At 45.4% G+C, this 25,939-nt stretch overlaps 1 protein-coding gene across 3 annotated transcripts in view; it reads right to left on the minus strand.

Moving 5' to 3' along the window:
• Positions 1-507: 507 nt before the first annotated feature.
• Positions 508-25,939, minus strand: part of KDM2A (lysine demethylase 2A) — a 112,945-nt gene continuing 87,513 nt past the window's right edge. For 2 of the 3 annotated variants that reach the window (XM_069471762.1, XM_069471764.1), the window contains exons 12-21: positions 23,815-24,209; positions 14,814-14,897; positions 13,069-13,338; positions 12,397-12,528; positions 10,977-11,066; positions 8,055-8,767; positions 5,935-6,098; positions 5,188-5,346; positions 4,379-4,594; positions 3,021-3,689 (exon numbers count right to left, since the gene is read on the minus strand). In XM_069471762.1, coding sequence (XP_069327863.1) covers positions 3,508-3,689; positions 4,379-4,594; positions 5,188-5,346; positions 5,935-6,098; positions 8,055-8,767; positions 10,977-11,066; positions 12,397-12,528; positions 13,069-13,338; positions 14,814-14,897; positions 23,815-24,209 — 2,405 coding nt within the window. In that variant the 3' untranslated portion in view covers positions 3,021-3,507. Of the gene's footprint in view, positions 3,690-4,378; positions 4,595-5,187; positions 5,347-5,934; positions 6,099-8,054; positions 8,768-10,976; positions 11,067-12,396; positions 12,529-13,068; positions 13,339-14,813; positions 14,898-23,814; positions 24,210-25,939 lie in introns of all 3 variants that reach the window. The other variant, XM_069471763.1, reaches the window with a different exon arrangement.

The following is a 25,939-nucleotide window of genomic DNA, read 5'->3' on the forward strand; positions in this document are numbered from 1 at the left end:
TCTCTACTAAAAATAGAAAGACATTATATGAACAACTAAAAATCTATATAGAAAAAATTAGCCGGGCATGGTGGCGCATGCCTGTAGTCCCAGCTACTCGGGAGGCTGAGGCAGTAGGATCGCTTAAGCCCAGGAGTCTGAGGTTGCTGTGAGCTAAGCTGACGCCACGGCACTCACTCTAGCCTGGGCAACAAAGTGAGACTCTGTCTCAACAAAAAAAAAAAAAAAAAGTTCATCTTGATGAAGCTAATGTTCTATTTCTAGAAACAAGTGCTGCTTTTTAATGTTAAAAAAGCTAAGGAAATGCAAGTAGTAAGGACATCCCACAGTTCTACTGCCTCTGCTCAGAGGGGCAAAGCAGGCAGTCCCCGGCCTTGGCCATGGCCTCTCATTTGCACGCGCGATCGCTCTCTCTCTCACACACCCACACCCCAAGGCACAAAAAGTTTAGTTTTTGTGTTTAAAGCCTTTTTATTGGGAAAAAAAAAAAAAAAAAAGACCCCCCCCCAAAAAACCCCAAATCAAAATCAAAACTTAAATCAAAATATTTCCCACTGGAGGCTACTTTTTTTGTCTTTTAAAAATTTTATTACACAAATATCTCCCATTCCCACGTGTCGGAGGAAAGATGTCCTTGCTCTCTCTAAAACCAATAATGGAGAACTTTTAGAAAATAAAGTCCCATAAGCTTCCCTCCTTCCCTGGCCCAAAATAACCCCAATGTGTCAACTGAGATAGCATAAGACTTATCCCCTTAATGCTTACATTTAATTTAAATTTTTTAGCACAACATTGTAGATTGACTCTGAATCAGCAACAAAAAATATATATTTACAATATTTTTCCGAAAAACAAAAAACACAACCAAACCCTTTAAACATAGTGACTTTAGGAGTTTTATTTATGGAGCAGTTATTTTTTTAATCACCAAGTGATTTTATATTATATATATATAAATTTTCTTCCTTTCCTTTGTGGTTTTTCGCCCCGGTGCTTGGAAAGATGGAGGCAGGGGGTCTGGTCCTGCAGTCTGAGGAGGGAGGGCAGGCTCTCCAGGCAGGGCCGTGTCTAAGAGCAGATTGTAGGAAATGTGATGGACTCCCCAGGTCACTCTGTTCCCCAACGGAGACACTTCTTTCCTCCACATGGACCAACCCTTACCTCTAAAAACCATTTCCCCCTCACAGTCCCAAAGAAAAGTAAGACCCAGCAAGGGCATTGTCCATCCGCCGCCACTCCTGGGCTCGCTTTTCTGCCGACCAATTTACGTGCACGGTAAAAATGCTTGTTTCTCCAAGCCAAAAAACAAACAAACATAAAAACCAAAACCCAAAACAAACCATCAGCTTGGAAATTTCTGTGGATGAAATGTCCCAAAGTCAGAGGCACTCTCCCGGCACAATCCCTGCTCTGAAGGGGTCTCTCCACCTCCCCTTTTATAAAAAGACAACAAAACAAAACGAAGTAATCTTTTCAGTATTTTCCACAGGAGCAACCAAAAAAAAGGCAGGAAGCTTCCAATTATAGGTCATTAACAATAATATTAATAAGGTTTTTGCTCAATACCCAGGGTTCTTTACAGAGAAGTCCCCCAACTGAGGCACTCTGGAATGAGTCACTGGCACTTCCTCAAAGTTTCAACCCCAGATCACTGGGCCGTAGACCACGGAGGGGCGGAGGGGCATGGGAGCAGACTGCTGTTTGTAAGGTGCAGCCAAGAGAATCAGCAGATTGGAAGAAACAGACAAAATGCCACCCGCTACCAGGACCCAACTTCCTCTAAGGCAGCCAGTTAATGCCAGGGTCAAAGCTGGGCTAGGTGGCAAAGAGGGGACCCCTCTGCCTCTATTGCTTTGGAAGTGGCAAGGGTGCAGTTGGCGTCTCTCCTCTGGGTGGCTCACACTTTAGACCCCTGGTGCCTGGGCTCTGTCCCTTCGCCCCATAGGGCTTTTGGAGGAGGAAAGCCTAAGACTGGGCTACGGGAAAGGGGCCAGGAAGGGATGGGGTTGGAGGACAAGAAGGTGGGGGCAAGGTTGTGCTATCAGTATCCTTACAGATGGGGAGCAGAGTGCAAATTTGCATCTATCATGAATAAGCTCTTGCCACAGGCTGCTGCTACAGAGCATCTCCTCACACACTTAAATATTGACCCAAAAGAAATTCCGACCTTTCTTTCTTTCCTTTTTTTTTTTTTTTTTTTTAAAGTGCAAAAAGCTCTCTGCTGCCCTAGAGAGAGGATCTTTGGACAGGCCGTTCAATGCAAAGTAAAAGGGGGCAGCTGATGGGGTTGGACAAAGGGTGGTGGAGTGGGAGACACCACGCTCCCTCCCAACCTCCCTCCTCACACACGCGGAACACACTCAGCCACACACACAGAGGCACATGCACACCCCCTTCCATAGCTGCAGGCAGAGGGCAGGTGACTGGCTTCTAAGCAGGACCCCCTCCCCCACAAAAGGTGCCAGATCAATGAGCTGCTGGGGCTATACACAGGCCTGGGCTCTGGGGGGCTACCCTAAACCAGAGGCCTGCAGGAGCCTGGCCGGGAGGCAGGTGGGGACTTGGCCCAGTCCTCTGCTCCCCGCAGTTGGGGGGAGACAAGCTGCTCCCTCTGAGGACATGCATCCTGGAAAAGCCCTACTCAGGCAGGAATGAGGACATGTGGAAAAGGGCAGTCAGTGGGAGGCAAAAGAGAACGGGGAAACAAGGAGATGGTGCCTGTCTCAGAATCCGCCTGGGTAGCAATGGAATGGGTGTGTCCCTGGGGTAGACAGTTCCAGCTCCTCTGAAGAGCTTCAACTCCAATAAGTGCAATAAGGACCTCTAAGAGAGTAGCAGGGAAGTCTGGGGTAGGGTTCGGTGGGAAACCTCACTATGTGAATGAGCATGAGCGCTGGACAGAATCAAGCTAAGGGGAGAGGACAGGAGGGAGAGCACAGACATGGACGTGAGGTTGGGGACACCTCAACAGCACCAGTGTGATCTGCACGAGTCTGGAATTCCTGGGGCTGCCAGCCCCTCCTGCATAAGTCGGGAGAGTGTGATGGAGGAGAGACACGCACTGGACACCACAAGGAGAACCTGGCCGTGGATACAGGGCTGCTTTCTTCCCTGGGAGTTGCTCAGAACCAGGCACTGCTGCGGACCACGGGTGGGGAGGAGGGGCCCAGGGCCCAGTGCAGATGAAGGTTGCACAAACACCCCAAACTGAGAGCCCGGCCTCCTAACAGGTGAGCAAGCAAGCAGGCACCTCGACAGCACAGCCTGTGCTTTCCCCTCGAATCAATTTGCTACTCCCTTTTTCTCAGGAGGGACAGGAGCAGGCAGGTAAGCCTGGTGTCCACCGCCCTCTCTGCCCCGCCTGTAGAGGAAGGGCTCAAGGGACAGGAGGGCAGAGAGGGAGTGTGACGCTGGCCTCAGAGCCCGTGCAGGGTCGGGGAGAGAGGCTCTCCTCGGTGGGGAGTCAGGGGAAGATCTGTTTCCTGTTTAGTCTGGCCTAGGTGTGTCTTAGCTGATCTTCTGTATCAGCTTCTCATCAGACAGGCAGTAGAGGCTGTTGATGGACAAGTCTGAGATGAAGTGCTCGCAGGCTTTTCGAGTGATCTGCTTGCATCCTCGAAGGTCAATCAAGGTGACGTTGGCGATGCGCCGTAGGTAGATCAGGGTCTGGTCTGTCAATTTATTGCAACCTGTGGGGAGAGTGGCCATAAGGACAATGACTGCACATCCACAGCCAGAGAAGCCTTCCTCTGCCATCCAATTCCCCCAGCGCTCTTTCCCTCAAAATGCTAAACAAAAGCCCTCTTTGTCCCATAACTACCTGGCTCAGAGACCAGAAGTACCATCAGCAATGTGTGCTCTAAAGGGCCCCTGCTGTCTCATTTCCATTGCCACGTGACACAAGGCTGCACAAGGGCTGCAAGGCTGATCAAACTGCAGCTGGATGGTGGCTGCACAAATAAGCACCTGACTAAACCACTGCAGGCCTCAGTCCCCCATCTGTTAAAAAAGGGGACAGAAGCTGTGCGCAGTGGCTCAAGCCTGTAATCCCAGGACTTTGAGAGGCCAAGGCAGGAGAATTGCTTGAGGTCAGGAGTTTGAGACCAGCCTGGGCAAAACAGCAAGACTTTGTCTCCACAAAAAATTTAAAAAATCAGACGGGCATGGTGGTGTGCCTGTGTAGCCCTAACTACTGAAAGCTGAGGCAGGAGGATCACTTGAGCTCAGGAGCTTCAGGCTGCAGTGAGCTACGATCGCACCACTGCACTCCAGCCTGGGCAACACAGTGGGACCCTGTCTCTTAAAAAAAGTTCCAGGGAGGGCTGGAAACTGCAGGAGGCAGGGGGCACTGTTTATCACGGAAGACTGCACAGCATACCTGCCATGTTAAGCTCTGTGAGGGAGTAACGTGTGGAAGACCCGACAGCAGTGAGTAGGTTGGAGGACTGATCTGTAAGGTGGCTGCAGTGACTGAGGTCGAGTCGAGACAGAAGGGGCATGTGGCGAATGATGAGGCGAAGTGTGGCGTCCGTGATGTCAAGGCCTGCTAGCCGGAAGTCAGTCATGTTCCGGAGCTTGCTGCGATTGTCCTGACCTGCACAGGCAAGAAGAGCCTAGATCGAAACTCTAATTCTCTAATCTAGCTCCAAAGCTCCAGGCAGCATCAGCTACTTGCTGGCCAGGCCCTCTTGAAGGGGTTAAACAGAGCTGCCCACACCCAGCCCTGCCTTCAGGGAGTGAGCAGTGTGCGTGGGGGCAGTTTCTAGGAAACCAGACAAGTTTTCTTTCTTCCCAAACTGCTAGATTATGCCTCACATACGCAGCAAAAGGCTACAAGCAAAATGTTCCTCCCCTTCCCACACCCTCACACTCTTCTAGGCCATCATGCAATCAGCTTTTGATGTTCCACCTCCACCGCGAAGCCATCCCAGCCTTCCTCAAGCTATACTCTCTGGGCCCCAAACTCCACTGACCCACAAAATGGACTTACTCCTTTGTTTGTAGGGAGTTATCTACGTGTAAATAGTTAACCTGTAACTGGACACAGCCTGTCATTCTGTTCTCATTTTGTGCTCTTCTGTTCTTCCAGAGCATCGTTTCTGAGACTACCTTAGCTTCTGAGGACAAGGTCTGTTGAAGACAAAGCTACCCCAAGACGAGCACAGAGAAGTCAGGCCTAGAGCATACCCGGTTTATCAGCTGGTGGAGTCAGCAAGTCTCGAATTTGAGGGTCCTTGATTCCTACTGCCCACCGAAGATCAAGGGTCCTGAGAAGGGGGCAGCTGGAGGTGCTGAGGGCAGAGACTGCAGACCAGGAACAGCCCGCTAGGAGGAGATCTTTCAGTCCTGCAATGGATGGAGCAAGGCAGGCACTAACATACTGTTTACCAGCACATTCAGAACCACAACTACTGGCTGATTTGAGCAAGGTGAATGAACTTCCAGCCTAATGGGAGGGAAGGACTATGTCCTAATCCAGTAATTCAGCTCAAAGATTTCCATGATATACTATGTCACATCTAGCTTTGGTGTTAAATTGATTGCTTAGTTCCTACCAGAGCAATACAAGAGTGAGTGACTTCCTGTCTTTCCAAGAGCTCAAAATGCTGAAGAGAACAAGGGCTTACAAGGGGCTGACTAAGGCAACATCTGACTCAAGTTTCCTCTTCAGAGGCTATGCTGAGGAGACCTGGCAGCAACACCTGATCCCATTCTCTTTGTTGTCCAGCACAGTGTTTGGCCTGCCAGTCCAGAGTGATGCCTTGGAGACTGGCAGTTAGGGTGGCCCTGGGTACATCTCTTGCTAAGCAGAAGGCAACAATGGCATGGGACTGCTGCCCTAAGGTGATTCTAAAAAGCACTGGCAACAATGCAGCTTGCTTTGCCTGCTCCTTCTGGGCCCCTGGAAGGACAGCAGCAAGGCTGCTCACCTACCTGGCAGCCTATTAACGAGCCACGTCAGTTGCTTTTTGGAGATGTTGGTCCAACTGAGGTCGAGGCTAACTGGTTGCCTCTTGATGATGCCACTGAGAGCCTGGGGTACAATGGCCTTACACCTACTCAAGTCAATTTTTGTCCAAAGTCTCTTGTCGCAGCACCTGTGACAGACGGAAAAGAACTAGCTGTCATTAACTTGATATCCTATCAATGGAGCTCCTATCACAGGCTGCTGGAGGCTTCTGGGAAAAGCACAGCACCTACACAGATTCTTCAACAAGTGTACAAGGATCACACCCTATCACTTTTTGCCTCAGAGAATAGGGCAAAAAATTGCCTTGATCTCTACGGCAACTAGATACTTTGCAAACCTACATGCCAAGTCGTGTATAACTTGACCAGTTCACCCTGATTTACTCTGGAGTGTTTGAGAACACAACACAGTTGTTAGGGACACAGAGCAAACAATATACTATAACCCCTTCATTTGCATTAAAATGGCATGGCTCCTGCTGAAGTATATATAAGGGAGCATTTTAAAATTTCTTGACTTCATACTGCCTGAAACTACCAGGCTTGCGCCATTCTTTCCCTTGAATCACTTGCAGCTGCCTGAGATGCAGGGTGCCACTGAGCACACTCACAATTCAACTTGTCTTAAGGCCATTACTGTATCAGGCCGAAAGAGGCTCTTTATCAGGCTTGGAGAGTCCTCTCCCATCCTCGAGTTTCTGCCTCTGCACTACCTTGACATTTTCTAGCTAGTCCAGACCAGAAGCGAAAGGGAGAGACCTGATTTTCCACTGTAGTCTATAAATCCACAGGCCACAAACAGCACTGTACTATGCAGGCTTCCGATTAATATTTTACAACCTCTGCCCCCTAGCCAGGCTCAGAGTCTGGCTGGCAGGGGAAGGGGAAACAGCACATAATGGAAGTCTGATGTACCTTGGCTTAGAAACCTAGGGGTAGAGCCAGGCAGGCCCACTGGCCCTAAAAAGAGAAATATTAAATTTGGGCAGATCACACATGAATTCAGATTTGGGAAATAAACTCATGTTTTGCAAAGAATAGCGCCTTTATTTAAAGACTGAAAGCATTTTACCAGTGGTACACGAAACTTCCATGGCAGAAGCAAGCTGCTGACGACAGAGCACGCATCAGAACCCCCTGGGGGAGGGCTTACCAAAGCAGACTGCTGCACCCATCCAAGAGGTTCTGATTCAGGAAGCCTGGGATGGACCCTGAGAATCTGCTTTTCTTTTCTTTTTATTTTTTTTCCCCAAGAACTGGTGCCGTAAGAGAATCTGCATTTCTAACTAGTTCCCAGGGGGTGCCACGGGTCAGGACACCATACTTTGAGAACTACTGTAATAGGGTGTGATGCAGATATAAAGGATATTTCCTGGGGTATATATTCTAGAGCTTAAGGAAAAGCCAATGATGCTAGATGGGAAGCTCTTTCTTCACCGTCACTAGGGAATTTTTTCCAAAGCGTCTGTTCAACTTGAGAAGAAATGCTAGGTCTCGTTAAGTAAGCTTCAAAACTGGACCCTGCTTGCTGGGAACAGAATTCTGATCCAGGTTTGGGGGATGAGAAAACTGCAGAGAAAGGTAAGCACCTTTCAATTCATTTTGAAAAGCATGCCCGCTTCTCTCACTGAATGGAGAGGTAACTGAGGCAGAGGCTTAAGTGCAGTCATCTGTGTCACCGGCATCAGAAGAATGACTGGAACATCACAGGCTCTCAACCAACACGTGAAGAGCTCAGCTGACTTGGGGGTGGGGGGCGCAATTTTCAGCCCTTAAGACCATTAAGTTTTAGGACAAGCTGTACAAATGTATCCCCCAAATCAGTTTCCCTCCCCCCAGCAAAGAGAGACGGGATCGTATAGAGCAGGGAGAGGAGACAAAAAGCCAAATTTCCATAATGACATCTGCAGGCACAACTGGCCACATCTTTAAACAGGACCCATAGTCTGAGAAACAGACTGGGTCAATTCACTCCTCATAGGACCCCGCCAGACTTCAGACGGTAAGGTGCATGCTGTTCTCGTTTTGAAAACCTGCCACCTGCTCCCATGCCCCTGGCTCCTGACCCCTGTATCCCTGCTCACCATTTATACCACGTCTTGCACACTCGCATACATTCACAAAGTTCTCTGCGGCTGAGGTAGCGGAAGACAGACATCCAGACCTCCCGCTGCATCCAGCTTTCGTCTCCATCCTGAGCCCAACTGCCCCGGCCATTCAGCCTGGCTGCACCCCCCTCCTCTGCACTGTCATCTTCCTCCTCCTCCTCCTCCTCTTCCTCCTCCTCTCCCCCCAGTCCCTCCTCATCCCCACGCTGGGGGGTTCGGGCTGGGCAGTGCTGCACTAGCACACGGGGGGAATGGCGAAGGTTGGCAGAGGAGGCCGTGATGGCCTGCAGCTTGGGCACAATGGATGTCCCGTGGAGCTCTTTGGTGGGCCTCTGTAGCGTGACAGTGAGGTACGATCCCCGGATCTTGGCTTTCTCAACTTCAGACAGCTCCTTTTTGCCGCTGGGATTGTTCTCCTTTTCCCGTACCATGGTGCGCTCTGTGGCCTGCAGCCGCAGCAACTGCCGCCGTTTGAAGCGCTCATCGCGGCTGGCACTGTGGTGGTCGCTGGGGCCAGCCCCAGGGGATGACCGAGTCACCATACCCCGGGGGGAAACCGGGTCGTGGATGAGCTGCAGCATGGAAGTGGGTGAGTGAGGTGGGGGTGTGAGGGGCTCGTCGCAGCTCCGCAGGGGCCGCAGGACTTTGGCTTGCACAGCTTCTTCGTCGCTCTCTTCCATTTTCCGTTTCTGCAAAGCAGGTCCAAAAAAGCAACATTAGTGCTTCCTTTCTTCCAAACCCTCTAAACTGACAGGGTGAGCTCACCGTTGCACTCAGGGGACCAGAGAGAAGACAGGTCACTGCTGCTAGAGGGGGTCATCTCCTCGGAGTCTGCAATCCAGACTCTGCAAAGATCAGCAACTGAGCTCATGCCTGTGCCAAGGAACATGGATTACAGAACAAAAATGGGTCACCTGGGAAATACACCTGTGACAAAAAGGTTTGTGTTCAAGTACAGAGGAGTGAGACCCAGATTTGGGCTGCCTGAATCCATACCCCACCTTATTCATCTCGTCCTTATTTCTGGATTATAATTCCCTGGGTAAAAATATTCTTTAAAGAGGCCACAACTCTACCCCTATGTAATCTGACAATTTTTAATCCTATTTCTAATTTCCCTTTTTTACCCAAGAGATGTGTCTCATTTTAGTGGTAGGTGGAAGAAAAAGCCTATATATACCATTTGAACCAGGATGACAAGTCTGATAGCAGTAAACGCCACTGACTTCTAGCTCTACCAGTGTCTAAGCTTGGCTCTAGCAGGCTGCTGCTTCCACTCCATGCCCCACGTGAGTGATAACGCAGAGAATGAGAACCTCCATGAGACAATGGGCTGCTACAGAAGAATCTGCTCAGGATTATGGTGAGAAATTCCACAGGAGCCCACAACCTCATCCTGTGGCACTTGTACTCTCCAGACACTTGTCCTTTCCTGGAGCCTACCTTGGCTCTCCTGTGACAAAGCCCAGTCAGTATGTTCCACTAGGAACCATATCAGTAATTCAGGGTTTTCCTCAAGGAGACAATTTATGTTCCTAAGCAACAATCCTGATCTCTCCTTTTTCAACTTACATTCTTTGAAAACCATGGTTGGAAAAGAATGACCATCTTTTGGGTGCTTGCTTTTACAATGTATTAGAAGGTAATAATAAAGCACAGCATCTACCAACTCACCTGCTACAACAGAGATATAAACACTCAACACCACTAGTGAAGACAAATGTAGGCCAGGCATGGTCACTCATGCCTGTAATCCTAGCACTCTGGGAGGCTGAGGTGGGAGGATCGCTTGAGCTCAGGAGTTCAAGACCAGCCTGAGCAAGAGCGAAACCCTGTCTCTACTAAAAATAGAAAAATCAGCATGGTGTCATGGTGCATGCCTATAGTCCCACCCAGCTACTCAGGAAGCTAAGGCAAGAGGATCGCTTGAACCCAGGAATGGGAGACTGCAGTGAGCTATGACACCATTGCACTCTACCCAGGGTGACAGAGCAAGACTCTCTATCAAAAAAAAACAAAAACAAAAACAAAAACAAAAAAACCCCCCACAAAACCACAAATTTAAAAGATACTAGTGCAAGAACTTGAAGAACTTGGGAGAACCTTGGCACTAGTCAACTCCAGAGATCCTTGCCCTCCAACCACCTCCGTGTTTAAGTGGTAGAAAATAAAAAGAAGGTAAGAAAATTCCCTTCTACTCGCTTCCCCACTTCTGTGCAGTTGCCCTGGAGGACCAACACTAGACCAGCCACCTCCTCCTGTATGTGCCCTCAGCAGGTCTTGCCTTGCCAGGCTGAGTAACCAGAGTCCTCCTGGCTCTTTGACATTACTAGTGACCACTGGACCAGGAACCTCAGCTCCTCTGGGCCAAGGTCACAGCATTGGTCCCCTCTAGGGGAGGGGCTGCCTCTGTATGACACATTTGGGCACATGAGGTGGGCAGGGCGGGGCTTTCTGCAAGGCCACAAGGGTGAATATGACAAACATGTGAACCTGTTTGACCGGAAACTCCAGCACACCACTGTACTTACTGTCTGCCTCAGGCCGCTGCCTCTCTCTAGGTACATTCCTCAGGAGAGACCCTGCTCACCTGATTTCCCTCCTCAAACAGCCCAGCTGTGGTTCCTCTTTCTAGGGCCCCAGAATATAAAAGGACCTCAGGAGTTTGCAGATCCCAACTGGAACAATATTTAGTAATACAAAAAAACAAAACAAAAAAAAACACACTAAAAACTCTAACAAAGAAAATACCAATAATTTACCAAAGAAAAAAAGATACCAAACAAACAAAACAAAAATAATCTCCCAGGTCAGAGAAACCGTGTGAACGTATAGCAATCTCCCAAACTTGATCATTCCTTTCTTGTCACAGTGCAAGTCTGGATAAGTTTCCTTTACCTGGGCTTTCTCCGAGCTGTCTTCTTGGTAGCACTTTGGACATTCCCAGCAATTTGGCAATTCCTCGTTAAGCAACCCTTCTCCATCCATCTATAGGCAGATAGAGATGTTGGGAAAAAAAAGTCTGTCTCTTAAGCCTCCTATAACAGAGCTGGGAGGAGTTACCCATTTCTAAACACATTGGTCCATAGGGGAGACAGACGTATTCACCCCAAATGGCACTAACACCCACTTCCAGCCACTGGGGAACTGGCCACCCTCACTCTTGGTTACTTGCGTTAGGCTCCGTGAGGAGACTTCCAAGAGTCAGGGTCAATTTGTGGTCTCTTTTCCTGACACATACTCTCCTGGTAGTCTCATGCCAAGGTGGGGTATAGTTCTGAGAGCTTGAGTTTAGAGGCTAATTATCTAGTCTCCGTGATTCAGCGTTCTCAACTGTCAAGCGGGGATATATACGGTAACAACTGTCAGGGATACAACAATATCCACCTTATAGGGTTGTGGTGAGATTAAATTAATTGTATTATGTATTTAGAAAAGTACCTGGTATACAGTAAATGCTTTGTATTAACCATTGTCACCATGGAGTTAATACCGTATTTTATCAATTCTAAGATGCCTACTTTTAACATTTTAATCTTTCTGAAATTGGGCTGCTTCTCATAATTGACAGTGTTATATAATCATTGTCAGTCAGGTGACAGTCATGACATAGTTGAGACTTTCTGGAAAGGCCAAGAAAGTACCAGCACCCATGCACTTTGAAGAAATATGGCAGATCGAACTTCACATTGTTCTCTATTTAAAATGTAAACAGAATTCATGTACAACAGTAGTTCTCCACCGGGCTGCCCATTAGGTCACCTGGGGAGCTTTGGGAACACAGGGCTCATACTGGAGCAGTTAACTCAATCTCTGAGACTGAGGTCTAAACTTCCTTATTACTGTTTTTGAGCTCCTGGGCTCTGCACCGAGCCTGATACAGATGAGCACTCATTAAATGGTTGCTGATATTATTACTCTCACCATCCCTTAGAACCAATATCCAGACATACACTGAAGTATGTAGCAGAGATGCCTAAAGGCTTCAGGCATCCAAAAACACACCATGCAGTTCCATGATTGCCTGGGGACTCCAGACGCACTGTCCAGAGGTCAGACTGTGAGCTCCACGAGTGCAGGAACCAGTTCTATTTTGTGTATTGTTCTATCTTCAGTCTAGCACAGTGCCTGACACACTGTAGATATTTGAATCAAGGGCTGATGTTAGACCACTCTACTACATGATCACGGAGCTAATGGCCCACAGTAGGGATGCTGGCAGCCTCCTGTGACAGGTGTTCCACTCTCCTGTTGTTCCACTCAGTATCTTTAGATACTATCAGCTGAGACTTCAGGGACCCCTTAGGCCTTTCCTCACCTGGAGGCAGCCAGGATGAACAATCTCATTGCAGATACAGCATTCCATGAGTTTCTTCTCAAAATCCTGTGTCTCCTCATTCTGATCCACCTCTCCACAGAGGGAACATGTGACTGAGTGAGGCAGTCTGGGCTATAGGAAGACAAAGATAGAAAAACCAAGAGGGCAGACTTAGATCCTTATCATTTCAACTTCCCTTCAACTGAAGATGGGAGTTTTGGTTCCTGTAGTTCTCTAGTAAACACTTAGGGAACCATCAAGGCAGGGTGGAAAGGAGAGAGGGTTTTGGTAGAAGACGACTGATGACTCAACTACCTGAGCACTAGGGACCAACAGAGACCAGTTATTTTCAGTTATCCTGTCCTTGGTCAACACAGGTCCTTTCTAATCTACTTAGAGAGGGGAAAGAAGGTAGTGATTTGCCCTTCAAATGCTGCTCTATTGTTTGAAAATTAGGCAAGTAAGGCCAAAAGACCAAATTAAACCATTTTTAGTACTAGACACCTTCCTTCTTTACCCAGGGAGAAAAGGGACAAAATGAAGAAACCTAAAAAGAGGGCATAATTTTTTATTTCCAACTCTGAAATCTCCTTAACTCTATGCTATGCGTATTTCAGTCCCTTTGACACCACAAATCCTCCCCCAAATTCTTTACCCAAGCAGATCACTCACTGCCAAGCACTGTCGGAGGACACAGGACTGCTTCATGCGTCCAGGCCCCCCAAACTTCTTCATGTCCCTGCAGTAGTGGCAAACACCACACTCTCCTTGCACACAGGCTTTGCATTTTCGACATCGCACTCGTCTCCGCCTGGCTCCTGACACAATGGGGGAGGCAGCAGCTGGCCTCACAGGTGTTAACCGTGGAGCTGGTTTCATAGTGTGAGGCTTTGTGATGGGGATGGTAGGAACCCGCACCTTTGGCCGGGTGGGGAATTTAAGCTGGAAAGAGAAAGCAGTGAGGTCAAACATATCAGGTTATTTTAAGACTGAAGAGGGTAGATGATTACATGGTAGAGTACCTAGCCCAGGGCACAGCAAACTATGGCCTGTGGGCAAATCTGCCCATTGCTTGTTTTTATAAATAAATTTTATTGGTATAAACTTATTTGTTTATGTATTGTCTATGGCTGCTTTCATGCTACAATGGTAGAATTGAGAAGCTATGACTGTATGGTGTACAAAACCTAAATTATTTACTACCTTGACCTTTACAGAAAAACTTGCCAGCCTCCGTCCTAGACCTTTGGCCTACTACTTCAGCCACATCCCTTTCATTTTGCAGAGCTGTCATATTCACCCCTCCCTGAAGCTTTTTGTGTAAGTGCCATGTACTGAAGTCACCCCAGAGGCCCTCCAATATTTCCTTATCCTGACTACTCAGAATATACTCTAAACAAGACAGTCAACTACTCGAGGGTGTTCATTTCTTTAGTATGCCAAATCCAAGCATATGACCTGGTACACAGCAGACACTCCAATATTGAAGTGTGGAATAAATCTCTCAGTTATATGTTTGTCATTTTAGCATTGGTATGTACCCTGCTGGTGGTATTTTCAAGGACAAGGATCATGTCTTCTACTTCAATTTCCCACCATGTCTTAAACGTTTTTCTGACACAAAATACTCAATAGCTAGAAATGACTGAATTGTTTTGAGGCTGTCCTCTGTGGCCAAGCAGAGGCCGAATGGGACTCCTTCCCCTAGGAAGGAGAAGGTGGTTCTTTAAAGATATCATTTTGTCTCCATACTTTTGTCTTCTGCCTAAACACCCCTAGAATGTGATGGCTTTGCAAGTTTCAGCTTCGGAACAAAGAGGGGCCTAATTTATTTGCCAAACTCATGGCCAGGATCAGAATGCTATCATTTATTTAATACGCAACCTTGACAGAGAACAGTATGGGAAAAAATTATACAGGACCTAAATAAGAAATGAAATAAAAATTCATAACCGACAATTTATTAGCTGATGGTAATTCCTTTCTTCTCGTACTAATTCCATACTGAGAAGTCCAAATGAAGAGGAATCTTGAGTAAGATCTCACCACACAAAGAAAAACTCTGGTCTTTTAGATATATATGTACTTATTTTAACTAGTTTTAAATCATATCTGTGAAGATAACTGAGTCATTGGGTCAGAAGGATAGGAGCTGATCCATTTTGGTGAACAAATGGGCAACCTGGCATCTGATTCTGGAGGCCTCCCAGTTTGATAGTTCTGTTAAGAGAGTCACCTCCAAAGATAGCCAATTATCCTGACCCAAGAGTCAAAACAGAACTGAGTAATGATTTTCTGTCAGTTTGTATTAATGCACCAAAAGCCATCTGTCTCAAGTTCTTCTTCTTCCCAGAATAGTAATGACCAACTAGCAAAAAGCTTGAGCAGCCTGAAGATCAAGCAGAATAGTGTCTTACCTTATCCCTTTTTGGCCACTGTACTATGGGGACTCCAGTGAGGGCCAACTTGGGATCACTGTTGGCAAGCTCCTCCAGCAAAATCTAAGAGTAGGAGAGAAGAGAAGGAAAAAGCAAGGCACAGTGAACGAAGAACCAACTACTCTCAACAGCATCCAGACTCAGCTTCAGTTCCCTGAAGCACCAAGGGAAGCAGGCTGGCAACTATCTGTGTTTTCCCTTCATACAGACTCACTGCAAAACAAGCAAATCAAAGACGAAACTTAAACTACTGCAGTACTATCAAGACTTCGAACTTACCTTTGCTCCCAACCCCTTACTTGTATACTCATTGTACTAACACACGGAAGCAACTAGCTATTGGGGTGACAAGTGTTACTTATACAGTCCTCTATATGACAGTAAGACTTTACTTCGCCTCTTCCCTTTTCTACACAAGTTAGTGAATATTATAAGGTAGTTAAATATTGCCTTTATTTTGCAGATGCGAGCAAGATGGCATAAAAATGATTGGCTAATATGGAATTAATAAGATCAACAGCAGAGCCTTAATCTCCTGATTCAACCCAGGACTCTGTTCTTCTAAGGCTGATTACAGAAACCCTGATCTCAAATCTCTGTTTCTCTCACTCTGCCACATACACACATGCACGTACAGTCTGCTGTTTGCCTTTATTCCTATAAATGGGGCAGAAACAATCTTAGGAGCAATAGTTCTCATGGCTTTAACTAATCAAGTCTGAATGACTTAGGAACAATGCTACAGTAAGAAACTGCCACTTAAATGAATCACACTGGCTGTTATTCTGAAACAAACCTTTTATGTTTTAGATGGAAATTTCTGAAGCCCAAACCTTCTAGCATAATGAAATCCCTCTTCTTCTGACCTCTCGAACCCTAAAGCAACATCAACAGCAAAAGAACTCAAATCTGGGAGCCAAGTTACACCATTCCCTTTCTGGTTGCCTTAGGTATGTACAGGATAGTAACTTTTCCACAAAAACTAAACTTTGATCCTGAAAAGGTTAGCAAGTCTGGGCCACCTTTAGTAACCATTCTCATAATCCTGTGTGCTCTGTGCCCGCAGACCAGGATTTGTAAGTATTTTCATGCTCCAAATCCCAGAGTTGGGACTTGGAAAGACCCTTTAACTCATAACCAAGAAGCTCATCTATGGAGATCCCTTCTATGCCAAGTCTCCAGATGCCTTTCACCGTCCCAAACTGATTTCATTTGCAGACGTTTTATTTACTTCAAGTTGCTATGGCATCCTCTTCTGGAGCCTCCTGTTAGCACCATACTGCGTGGGGGTGAAGAGGCGGGGTGTGGTGCCACGTGGGACAAAGCTCTGGTATGGGCTTCTAATCTCCCTGGGGTGAAAAATTCAAGTCCATTCAAAATGTGTGCTAGGGAGTACATGGCTCCCCTCCCCCACTTCGCACTGCCGAGGAGTAGGACTCTGCCCATTTCCTCTGCCGAAGAGAACCGAGCTGTCCACAAACAGGGACTTTCCACTTTCAGCAAAACAGACTGCACAGTAAGACCTGCGATTGTTTAAGAGAGTAGAAAAGGAACTTAACTATTCACCAAAAGCCATCTAATTCTACCTGCAAGATTTTTTGTGGTGGGGACAGGGAACGGTAGGCAGAAAAACTGTGTGGGGGTGTGTGGGGGGGCAGCTGTTCACACATAACACGACTCAGTTACTGGGGTATGTGTGGGTGTGGAGGGAAATGCAGATTTCCTTCCAAGCCTTATTTCGCTGGGGCCATTCAACCAAGCATGCTTTGCTTTTATCAAAAAAAGGCAGACTCCAGCTGAGGCCCTACAAGAAACCATATAAAGAAGCCACCACCCTTTACCAGAGGGGGTTTGGGATGGGGGAGCGGGGGTGGAGTGCGGGAAAGGCTGACGCCTATCTAGGCTCCAGGCATTCGGGAGAACATTCAAACACAGGCCCACACCCTACAGATCACAGGAAGGGAAAAAAACAGAGGGCGCCTGGGCAAAGAGGGGGAAAGGATTCCGAAAAGCCAAGCAACCCAATTCAAAAGCACATCCCACCAGGTGAGGGAACAAGTGCAATGACGGCTCAAGCAACACGAAGTAACGTAAGCATTGTCCTGGACTCACCCGCCAGGCAGTTCTTCTGCCTCTTTGCTGAGACAAAAGTCCCTACAGTTACACACACCCCAAACCAGAAAGGGTTTGCCAACCGACGGCCTGACCTTTCGTTTTTCGTCGCTCTGGAGCTGCCGAGGCTCTTGGGTGAAGTTTCCCCAGCGTCTTTGTTTTGTTTTCTGTATTGGAAGTTGTCCTGAAGGAGTTAGGTTTTCTGCCTCTAAGAAAATCCTGATTTACTTGAAAATTCTGAAATCTCCCAGAGCACATAAGGCAGGGCAGTCCAGCTCTAACCCTTTAGACTACCCAGAGGGAGCAGCGTGCAGCGCTCTGGGCTCCTTCTCAAGCCCTTCAGCTCAGCCGCGGCTTCCTGTGCCTGCGAACAATGCTGCTGCGTCACCCACATGCAGCTCCCAGAAATGCTTTGCAACGGAAGATGGCAGGAGGGGGAGCAGAGCCTGAGTGAGCCAGCCAGGCAGACGGCCCAGCCGTTCTGCTGCAGAGCCGGGAGAGGGTGTGTTCGGCAACTGCTCTCTTCTTCGCCATTGGAAGAGGCCCTGCCAGGGAGGGGAGCTCAGCCACAGCCCCGCCCCGTCTCCCTCCCACCACCACTGCAATAGGAGAAGCCAGGGCCAGCCCCCAGAGGGCTCCGGTGGCAGACTTCTGAAGGCGCCAGCGAAAGAGAAGGCTTTAACTCATTCTGCAGGCTACACTTAGGCACCTTGGCCCACATTTGTCCTTGTCTCAGTCCACACCCTTCCCCTCAGGGTGACCTCTTATTGTTACAGCCAGAGCTCTCTCGCTGACTGCACACACGTATTTCTCTCTCTCCTCTTGGCAAACACAGGGCATGGCCCAATGTCCAGCCTCTTTGGATGAAGCAGGCACTGGAGCTGAGCTCCTCCTGAGTTACCGTCTCTCGCCCAGCGCACTGCCTGCTTCACCTCCCTCATGGATGCTCCCAACCCGCCATCCAGAACCAGCCTGAGTGTTCCAGAAAAACCTTCAGAAATGGCAAATTTCAGCCAATACTGAGATATTCAATAAAATACGGTCGTCTCATATTAGCTACGTCTAAAACAGTTGCCTGCCTCTGGTTCCAACAAGGAACTCCACCACAGTACAGTACTAGAAATGTCTATAGCAATCCCTGAGCAGTTCGAGCTTGACCAACTCAAACAGCTGAGGTACAACCTCAGGTCCACACACTTTGTCTTCCTGCCTCTAAACAAGGTGCAGGAAACCAGGGCTGTCAGATGACGCCACCCTCAGGGTACCAGTACTCCCAGACTTCCATTTCCACTCAAGTCTGTTTTGCCTGCCTCATTCTTGACATTCCCTAGATGGGGCAGCCAGTTCTGCATCCTGTCAGACACCTCACTGCCACTTTTTTTTTTTTTACAGCCATTCGACTGACACATGTTGCTCACACCTCCATGCACCAATCCTGGCCAGGGTAAAGCTCTGACTGAACACACACTCTCTTCCGGCTACGGCTCCGGCTCCGGGAGAAAGGGAGGGTGCAGTACTGGCCGGGTTTCCAGTGATCTACAGTGTACCAAACTACAGGGTACCAAATGTCAGCACAGGAGCAGCTCGGTAGGAACAGAAGCCTAAGCAGCAGTTTGGGTCTGAATTTATGCAATTTTTAGATCCTCACAAATGTATCTTGTCTTTCTGCAGATGCTGCTTTGACATAAACACCTAGCTCTTACCACTGAATGCATTCTTACTTATTTCCAGGATAGCTGTTGCAGTGAGTTCTTGTACAGCTTTGTGGCCTAACAAGCTTTCTGGGGTCTGGGACTTTACTGTCAAGCGCTGCATATGTTTATTTTTACAGTAGTTGACCAAGGGAGGGAGGGACTTCACTGCTCTTGGTTGAGCTCTTCCTGGAAATGCTTATATGTTTATCCTAATCCTAAACCTCTCCCTTGCACTTTAAGACTCAAAGACCCAGTGCAATCAGCTTATTTTGTTTGAAAAGCTTTCCTTAACAGTGATCTAGCTAATGAGAGGTCTTCTTTGGAAAATGCTTATTTTTGTCTTTAGTGCTATCTAACCTAGAAGGATAATAAAGAACAAACACTTAAGACAAACATGTTACTCCAAAACAAATACAAGTTCAAGTTGTAGACAGTACAAATTCTAGAGGCCCCCAGGAAAGGACAAAAGTCAGATAGAGTGCTAAGAAAATCACTCCTAGTAAGTTTCCAAATCACAAACTAAAGAAGCCCTAATTTCCCCCCTCCTATTAATGCAGAATAAAAGAAGGCAGGTAACAAAGATAAGAATTAATAAGACCATGACATTACATAATACAGGAATATAATGAAAATATTTTAAATAATTATATATATTTTAACTTAACCATATATTCTTCACAACTGAATTAGATTTAAAACTTTTTATTCATTATGAATGTATGAATTATCACAAATATCTTGTTAGTAAAAATTGCAAATGAAGTTTTATTTGTATAGGTTGCTTTTTAAAAAAAAAAAAAAAAAAAAAAACCGGGCCGGGCGCGGTGGCTCACGCCTGTAATCCTAGCACTCTGGGAGGCCGAGGTGGGCGGATCGTTTGAGCTCAGGAGTTCGAGACCAGCCTGAGCAAGAGCGAGACCCCATCTCTACTAAAAATAGAAAGAAATTATATGGACAGCTAAAAATATATATAGAAAAAAAAAATTAGCCGGGCATGGTGGCGCATGCCTGTAGTCCCAGCTACTCGGGAGGCTGAGACAGGAGGATCGCTTGAGCTCAGGAGTTTGAGGTTGCTGTGAGCTAGGCTGACGCCACGGCACTCACTCTAGCCTGGGCAACAGAGTGAGACTCTGTCTCAAAAAAAAAAAAAAAAAAAAAGAGCAAAAAAAAAAAAACCGATTTAATGACTAAGAGGTAATTATTACTAGGTCTTCTACCAGTTCTCCCCATGTCAGAATCACCCACAAAATGTCAGATGAAGAAAATCCCTGATTAGTATTTCTGGAGTTATTTGCAACTCCTTCTGCTTCATTCCCATCATACTCCTGGGATGGAGCCTAATGTAAATTTTTAAATCACAGTTACAAAATAAAATGTTAAAATCTTAGATAAGAGTAGCAGTAGCCTATTGTACCACAAAGAACAATTTTCCAATTTATAAACTGAAAGCTTTTAATGTTGTAGTAATACATTTGTATCCTATACCAAGAAAGTTTATTAGCTGATAAATTAAGAAGACTGGCACCTCCCTCCCTCAGTGTTTGTTCTGTGCCCTGTGTCATGACAGGCACCTGTAAACCTTGACTGCACTTATTTCTTAGCCTACTTATGTCTGCTCCACCCCTGGAATATAAGGCCCTTGAAGGCCTTGATCACAGCATGTCTGCACGGTTTTCTCAACACCGTCTGGTTCTTGACAGAATAGGCAGGCATTATTCATAGCAGTGGGATAAAGGAATTTCAAAGATTTGTAATGTCTAATTTTTTTCTTGCTTATTAAGTACTTTACTAGTATTAATTTTTACAATCCCATGGAGATGTATTTTTTTTAATTATAGAAAAAAGCATTCTCTCTTTCTTATTTATTTTTTCTTCTTTTTTTCACCTTTCACCACCATTCCCAAATCATAGAAATATTTTATACAGGAGAAAACAGGCTTTCATAAATTTAGTAATTTGCCCAAAAGTCATAGAGTATGATTGGCAGGCTTATCAAAATGTTTCAGAGAAAATGGGAAAGTAGAAAAATATTCAACAACACTGAATTTGTTTCATTAAGTGAGCTGTGCAGCCAGATACATTGCTATATTAAAAGCTTATATAATATATATTAAGAATTCCTTTCTCACCAAAATAAACACAAACAAAACAATGGAGTCTGGTTAAAAATTCAAATTCTTCCAGCTGCCTTCCATTACCCTGCTGTGCCCTACCATGAGCAGCTTGGGGTACCCCTTCCAGGCACCCTGCAATGCACAAATACACGGACTGTCTTCTTACATTAATGGGACTGTACTATACATTCTGCTCCATGTCCTGCCTTTTTATTCAACATATATCAAGGATACAACTTTTCAATTTGAGAAATGCGAGAATATTTCTCAGCAGGAACAAACCCCATTCTACAGTACATTCTTAAGAGTCAAGGTTACCTACACCCTTCCCAGAGCTTTATACACACTGACTAACTTTATCAATAAGTCAACACTTTTTAACGCCTCATTTTTCATTTAATCCCCTTCCAACTCTATATTTATGATTCTTTCTTCAACACCGTAGAACTTAACCTTTTAAATCTTCAAAACCCTTTTAACACTGTACTAAATGAGCTTTTTCCCCCAGGGAATATGTAATTATGAATATCTCATCTCACTACTTTTCCTCTCATCTCTTCTACAAGTTATGTCTGAGATACAGATAGGTTATAATAGGAAATAACTCTTCTCTCTGCAGGAAGGGTAAACTTTTTGTGCTTTGTCCCCTACTGCAGTGTAGCCATCAGTGCTATAAGCACCAAGTTCTCTAGCACTGCAGAGCCCTTAGCTACGCAGTGATTCAGCATCTACCCAATCTAATGCTTTTTTCTTTTGAATAATGCTCAGATTCTCAAGGTATTAAAGCTCTAAGCTCGTTATATCTGAATGCTGGATTAAATATAACTGGCCAAATATAGGAATAATTAATCTAATTTGCTCTTAAGTGAAACTACCTGCAGAGCTGGGAGCTAAATCTGTTGTCTTCTGATGCTGGCTGCATTTTGACTATGGTTTTAGGTGAACGAGAAGATGTGGACAAGTCTCCAGAGGAAGAATTCAAACACTGTCAGCCTATGCAGCCACCCCTCTGGCCACTCATTCTTCATGTTCTGGCCTCTCCCACTGTATTTTAGCCAGTGATGGCAACCATATTTTCCGGCAATCCCTGATAAACATAAGGAAGCTCTCTCTGGACACTTTCATAATGCTAGAAGGTCTCTTTGGTTGTCTCTTAACTCATTCCTCTTCATGCTTTCTGCATGCTTTCTTAATAACTGACCTAAATCTTTCTATTAATACATTTTTCCTTGGTATACCATTGTACCATTCTGTCTCCTCAAACTTCCTCATTTAGCTTTAAACTACTCCAGTGGTTTTACTTAAGGGAGTTTGTATATTTCTACCACACTTGACCTTGTACGATTGATTACTAGATTATAATATGGCTTTCTACAAGGGTTCAGTGGAGTCAAATCTAACTATAGACATATCCTAGGGCTACAAGGACATATTTCTTTTTCATGAATCACAAACATAAATACCCAGGCCAAGAGAATTATTATGAGATATAATCTTGGAAATCTATCTTCTTAGTGTTAACAACAGTTATACAAGTTAACAAGTCTCCAAAGTCACAATTTAAAGTTTCCCACATGCATCCATGATGGAATAACTACATAAAAGGAGAATTCTGTAAAAAGATGATGTTACACTCAATCAAACCGATAGGATTATACAATTATATAAGTACTACCACAATGGAAAAGAAAAATTTAAATGTCCTTTGCTCATTCAAGGTTATGAAATGAGTCTGGGATTTAGTTTGTCTAAGTGTGGAAAAATATGGCTGAATTTGTTTTGTTTCACATTAATCATTACAGAAATAGGACCTCACCCACTTGAAACTTTGTCATTTCCTCCCCTAAATACAAGCTCTGTCTTTTCTAGAGCAAATCTTATAAAACCAACCTATAACACCAACTGTCCAGCTTCTATCACTACTGCAGAAGACCAGTCTTACTAGGTTATCACCCTGTTTGCCTTTGTTATTTTTTATCTTTTCACTGATGCATAAACAATGTAAGATATACTTAAAATGTCAATTGTAAAAAGAAAAAAAAGATGAGGTCCCATCCCAGTCTCTAGAATTCTTCCTGAGATGGCTGGCAGAAGCTGGGGAGCACCTCAGCTGGCTATATGGTGGCCACGGAAAACCTGAATCAGGGATAGGAAAGACCTATTTTGAAACATTAGTCTATCATCATTGAAGCCCCAAAATTACTCCCTAAAAGTTCTTAAAATAATCTATGTGACAGATTTTTTAAAAAACCCTTACTAGAAATTGTAGACTAACTTTCTAATACACAAACCATGCCCTGCACCCAAGACATAGTTCCAAACACTGATTTAAAAACAAAATTGTTATTCCCGGCTTTACACTTTTTGGTGTTCACATTAATGGTTATTTATGAGGAAAGACTTAAAAGAATTCCCTCTAGTTTAGATGGTTCAAATCTGGATTCCTTAAAAATAAGCTGATTTCTTTGAGGCTAATACACGAGAGGTGGGGTAGGCTTTGAAGAATACTAATGTTGGAGACCTCTTGAAAAAGAAAACATATACAATTTGCAGAAACTTGATAAAGCCATTAACACTTTCCTCAGAAGCTGTACCAATGTATTTAAGTCTTAATACTACATAAATGTGAAACTACAGATGCTAAAGCTACTCAACATAAACCAGCCACGAACAATTTCTTTTCTCTCAGTCTGCTTGGGAGAGACTGCTTTCAGTCACTTTTGCCCCGCAATAGGCTCTTTATCTGAAAGCAACCTAAGTTTAAAGTAACAAACACTTTTTTAGGTCCTTTTTTTACTTTTGGGGTCACTCAGAAATCCAGGCTTTTAGGGCAAAATTTAAGTCCTCAATGAACACACAAAATGTTAGTATTTTCTAAACAGGGACTTAACCTCATTCTAGGAATTAAAACATTGAGCAGCACTAACAAACACATGCATATATTAACTTCTCTCTGGTCAAACCAGAGATTACTCAAATCCTGTACTTTCCTCCTTCTGAATCCATGAACCGACTGCCCTAGTCAGATTAACAGCTGTCATGCAACATAACAAACCTTACCTTTACATCAGCAATGAGAGCGTCTTCATCTTCTATCCCTGTGGGGACACATTTCTTGTGCAGTGGCAGAGACTCCAACTTATCTACAAGGCAGCGAAGGCCTTCAAGCTCAAAATGGGTCAGATGCACTTGCCTGTCCTTTCGAGGGCTACACTGGGGATCCCACACCTGGCCATTATGGGAGCTCCGACTAGAGTCAGAGGATGAGTCCCCAGACAAACTTTTCTTCAGACTTGGAAGACTTCGGCAGGTTTTGCCCAGTCCATCATAATCCAGGTTGACCCCATTTGCTACAGGGCTAGTGAGGACAGAACGCCTGCTGCTCAAGCGTCGAGGTTCTCGATCCACTACTTCCTCTTCCCCATTTCCAGACTCCAACCCATTTAACTCCAAATCTACCAATAGGAAGAAAAATTGCAGTAAGAACATGCCACTTGGCCCATGTGATCAACAAGAGAAATTGGCACTATGGTAGGGGCCTTGAGGTTATAAATGACAAAGTTATCACATTTAAAAAATGTTCTCTCCTTATTCCAACCGATTTGTCCAGTGTTGAAAATCACAGTTAAAGGCAGAAATAGGATCCTGACTTAGTATGACAATTGAGGAAAGGACTCAAGTCTTTTAACTAGAAACCAGTTACTTATGAAAGTGGCTGTAAATCAGTTTCAAATTTAAGCTTGATTTTGGGATTATGATCTCATTAGCTTTTAAAAGAATAGACAGTATGAAGCACATACATTTAAAAGTAGTTTTGTCCTAAGTTTTGATCTTAAAATTAAGCTTTGGAGTTGAAATCCTAGCAACATAAAAAACAAAATGAAGTGACTGTTTTTGAAAAGGAAGATTTTTTTTTTTTTTTTTTTTTGTGAGACAGAGTCTCACTCTGTTGCCGGGGCTAGAGTGCTGTGGCGTCAGCCTAGCTCACAGCAACCTCAAACTCCTAGGCTCAAGGGATCCTCCTGCCTCAGTTTCCCAAGTAGCTGGTACTACAGGCATGCATCACTATGCCCAGCTAATTTTTTCTATTTTTAGTTGCCTGGCTAATTTCTTTCTATCTTTTTAGTAGAGATGGGGTCTCACTCTTGCTGAAGCTGGTCTCAAACTCCAGACCTCAAGCAATCCTCCTGCCTTGGCCTCCCAGAGTGCTAGGATTACAGGCGTGAGCGACCAAAAAGGAAGATTTTGACAGTTGTAACACAGAGATAATATTCACTGGTCTTTTTTTTTTTTTTTTTTTTTGAGACAGGGTCTCGCTCTATTGCCTGGGATAGAGTACAGTGGCATAATCATAGCTCACTGCAACCTCACACTCCTTGGCTCAAGCGATCCTCCTACCTTAGCCTCCTGAGTAGCTGGGACTACAGGCGCACACCACCGTACCCAATTAACTTTTCTATTTTTTGTAGAGATGGGGGTCTCACTCTTGCTCAGGCTGGTCTCAAACTCCTGACCTCAAGCGATCCTCCTGCCTCGCCTCCCAGAGTGCTAGGATTACAGGTGTGAGTCACCCCACCTGGCCTCTGGTCTTTTTCATTATTATGAAAGTAATACATGTTTGCTATCAATAATTTAGAAAATGCAAGAAGGTGCAAAGAAGTAAATAAGTCATCCCTATCCCTCTACCCTGGGATAAACACTAAACAGTGTAATGTATTTTCTTTCCACCTTTTTCTATGCATATGTGTATGACTTTGATTATATATTTGTGGGGGTTTTTCTGGAGACAGAGTCTTGCTCTGCTGCCTTGGTTAGAGTGCCATGGCGTCAGCCTAGCTCACAGCAATCTCAAACTCCTGGGCTCAAGGGATGCTCCTGCCTCAGCCTCCCAGGTAGCTGGGACTATAGGCACACACCACCATGTCCGGCTAATTTTTTCTATTTTTAGTTGTTTGGCTAGTTTCTTTCTATTTATAGTAGAGGCGGGGGGGTCTCACTCTTGCTCAGGCTGGTCTCGAACTCCTGAGCTCAAGCAATCCTCCCGCCTCGGCTTCCCAGAGTGCTAGGATTACAGGTGTGAGCCACCGCGCCCAGCCCAGACTGTTCCAGGTTTTAAACTGGCAAGGAGCCAACACTGTAATATCCTCGAATCACATGCGTCTATTGAATCTTCAAGCAAGATAAC

Source organism: Eulemur rufifrons, chromosome 6 (assembly GCF_041146395.1).
Source record: "Eulemur rufifrons isolate Redbay chromosome 6, OSU_ERuf_1, whole genome shotgun sequence".
Classification (NCBI taxonomy): domain Eukaryota; kingdom Metazoa; phylum Chordata; class Mammalia; order Primates; family Lemuridae; genus Eulemur; species Eulemur rufifrons.